The 3,527-nt window shown below is 40.3% G+C and overlaps 1 protein-coding gene across 1 annotated transcript in view; it reads right to left on the bottom strand.

The window, feature by feature from the left end:
* Window positions 1–3,188: 3,188 nt before the first annotated feature.
* Window positions 3,189–3,527, bottom strand: part of LOC110104299 (tRNA-specific 2-thiouridylase MnmA) — a 14,065-nt gene continuing 13,726 nt past the window's right edge. Inside the window, exon 11 of the mRNA XM_028697454.1 lies at window positions 3,189–3,474. Coding sequence (XP_028553287.1) covers window positions 3,189–3,474 — 286 coding nt within the window. The remainder of the gene's footprint in view (window positions 3,475–3,527) is intronic.

Raw genomic sequence — 3,527 nt, 5'->3', positions numbered from 1 at the left:
GACTTTTAACAGGACACAATGACAAAAAAGGATTCATATAGCCAACCCCATGTATTGGGACAAAGGCTTGTTGTCGTTGTTGTTGTATCGTCTTTAGGTTAATTTGATTTTTTTGCTCGGCCTTTTTCTTTTGAATGTATGTTTTTACTGTTTGTAGTAAGTCTTAATATTTTTTTTGTGTACTTTTGGTTATTTCTCTGCAGGTAAAATCTTACACTACTAGAGTGGGATCTGGTCCTTTCCCAACTGAGATATTAGGTAAAGGAGGTGACATGCTTAGGGTGGCTGGAATGGAGTTTGGAACAACTACTGGTCGTCCTCGGCGTTGTGGATGGATTGATATTGTTGCATTGAAATATTGCTGCCAGATCAATGGTTTATCATCTCTTAATCTAACCAAGCTAGACGTCCTTTCAGATTTTTCAGAGATTAAGTTAGGTGTTACTTATAAGCAAATTGGTGGAAAAATATATGAATCATTCCCTGTAGACCTTCAAGCTCTGGAACAGATACAGGTATTTAATTTCAAATGTTTTTCTTTTGTTTTAGAATGGAGTTTCTGGTTTTATTTTATAGGTTTCAACGTTGGCGCTAATTTGATGCGAAAATCTTTTCTTTGTAACTTTACATTTTGTCATAGATAGATAGCTATAATTTTTTCCACATATAGTAGTAGTTATTAAAGGATAGCCAGGAGATAACAAAGACTAGACATGGTTAAGATGAAAGTACAACAAAGAAGTTCATGAATTGAATTAGCTAACACAAATTGTTAAGACTTAAGATTAATAGGGAGTGGAATATTAGTCCCACATTGCAGGTAACACAAAAGTTGATTTACTAAACTAGCATTATGATACTTACCATTGGTTTAAGCTTTTTAGTTAATGGAAGTTCTTAATATACCAATAGTGGTTCCTATTGGTTAGCTTAAGCTTTTGAGTTGATGGGGGTCCATCTACTTATATGTTGGTCTCAACTTTACCCTTTGGTGGTTTTTTGTCTTGAACACAATTTCATTGATTCCTTATACTCGAAGGTAGTCGAGAACTTCACATCAATGGAATAAGAGCTTTTCTCATCAATATAACATTTTGATGAAATGCAGAAAGTATTGTGTTCGTGAATAGAATTACTTCTAGCCCATAACAAATTAGTCAATAAAATATTTCCTGCTGACTTTCAAGATCAAGCATCCTAACATATCGGAAAAAGGCTACTTACTGAACTTGATATTGTATTTGTATCGATATTGATATTTTGAATTTCAAATCTCTCCTTCCAATAATTTTTTTTGAAACTTTTAATAATCTTATGAATCTCTAATTGTTCAAATCTCACTTCATCAATAAGCACATCTCCTAGAGATCATAAAAATAGTGTCAGTCTGTGATCATCGAGACAAAGATAAGTGTAAGTTGGTTGATGACAAAGGAGTATAAGTTGTTAAATGAAATACAAGAAAAACATGGAAAACTAAATTAGCTGAGTGCAATTCCACTAGCTCCTTCAATCACCATCCTTGAAAGAAGGCAAGGAGTTCACATGTAGACCTAATCAATGGGCGGGTTGGGCTTATCTTCGGCCAGACTTTGCATTTTTTGTTTTGGTCTTAGGTTGGGCCTAGCTAATGCATCTAATACTTCAATCAAGCCCAACTATTGCTTGAACTGGTGGGTCTAAAGGCTAGTCGAGATTGAATATAATTCTTAACCTATGAAGTATTAATTTTTTTTAAAACAAGTAAAAAGAAAACAAAAACAAGAAATGTGGGTGTAAAAAAATAAAATTAAAGAACATATCAACCAATAGATAAGCAATAATCATACACATATTTATCTTAATCGCATGAGACTTCAAATAAAGATGCAAAACAATAAATAAGCCACCTTTTGTAATGTTCAACTTAGTACAAGCTTGTTTCTCACTGCCATGCCTAGCCTTATTTACACCCAGTCTCTTGGTTTAAGATTAACTTTTACGGTTTTCTTTTGTCTATTCTAGACCTAGCTTAAATAAAATTGGGCGTAGCCCACCCATGGAGAAATTCTATTTATATCCAGGAAATAATCTTGCATTCATCGCCATGGCATCTGTGACATTCATTCAAAGGTATATGGCCAAGAATGTGATTAGGTTTGATGAATATTTCGGTTTGATTAGGTTTGATGAATCTTTTGATATAATAAAATATAAAGAAAAATAAATCTCATGATTTCCTTGGGGTATATATTTCTGTCTTAAAGAAATAATTAGAGTATTGTACATTACAGAGCTAACAAGAAGTTTATGCTCAGAGATTTGACCTTGGAGGAGATGATGAAGAAGTTGTTGGAAGGGCAAGCACGGGCGGTGCCAGCGGAGGAAAGAGGAGAAGGTAGTGGGAGCAGGGGTAAGGAGAAGTTGAATCCAGAAGAGGAAGAGGAGGTGGAACTGCTTGACAGCAACGGGAGGATGCCACCTCGGGAGTCCATCAGGCGAGAAGAACATGACAGAAGGAGAGACTTCCGGGAAGGAAGAGAAGATGATTGGCGACGTCGGAGGCCCGACCCATTGGACCGGCCGTGGGGGATCTATAACCACCATGGCGGGGCACGAGGGGAAGATGGCTACCGGCGGCCAAGGAGGGAGGATGAGCCCCGATATGGAGAAAGAGAAACGTGGGAAGACCCCATAGCTTGGGATAGAGGAGGCCATGGGGGGAATAGGGCATACGGGGTGGACACGAGGGCCAGGAAGCTGAAAATGCCAGTATTCGAGGAGGGAAATGTGGATGAGTGGATCCACAAGGTGGAGAGGTATTTTGCAGTGAACGACCTGATGGAGGAGGAGAGATTGATGGCTGCTAGTATGTGCTTGGAAGGGGCGGCATTTGCCTGGTTCAAGTACATGGATAAGTGGGAACCGGTGAGGTCCTGGAGGGACTTCAAGGAGGCTATCAGGGAGAGATTCAGGGAGAGCAGCCCATGGGAGATATCAGAACAGTTCTACACCCTCACTCAAGAGAGAACAGTGGAGGAATACACGAAGAAATTTGAGAGTTTAGTGGGAGACATGGAGGGCCTTTCAAACTGTACTTTGGGGGAAAATTTTATGAAGGGCCTCAAACCAGAAATTAGAGATGCGGTGAAGGTCATGAGACCAAGAGACCTGAGGGAGGCAATGGAGTTAGCTCAGCTGGTGGAGAACTAGAAGACCAATGCCCGAACTTGGAGGAACACGCACTCAGGAGGGCCCACCAGGACAACCACCACTTGGCTCCAAAAGGGCCAAGCCCTAGCTTCCCTAGGGAGAGTGGAAAGGAGAAGAGCGGGGTGATCAGATTTGCTGGAAGCTTCAAGAAATTGACTGAGGAAGAGATGCAGGAGAAGATGGCCAAGGGCCTTTGTTTCAGATGTGAAGAGAAGTTTGTTCCAGGGCACAGGTGCAAGGATCGCGCCCTTCGGGCTCTCACCGTCTATGTAGACGAGGCGCCTGAAGAGTGTGATGTTTCTGATGAGGAGCAGATTGATCCCCAGTTGGAGGTA

This window comes from Dendrobium catenatum, unplaced genomic scaffold, assembly GCF_001605985.2.
Source record: "Dendrobium catenatum unplaced genomic scaffold, ASM160598v2 fragScaff_scaffold_938, whole genome shotgun sequence".
Lineage (NCBI taxonomy): Eukaryota > Viridiplantae > Streptophyta > Magnoliopsida > Asparagales > Orchidaceae > Dendrobium > Dendrobium catenatum.
Note: the sequence above shows the minus strand (reverse complement) of the source record. Positions and strands in the feature narration are given on the sequence as shown.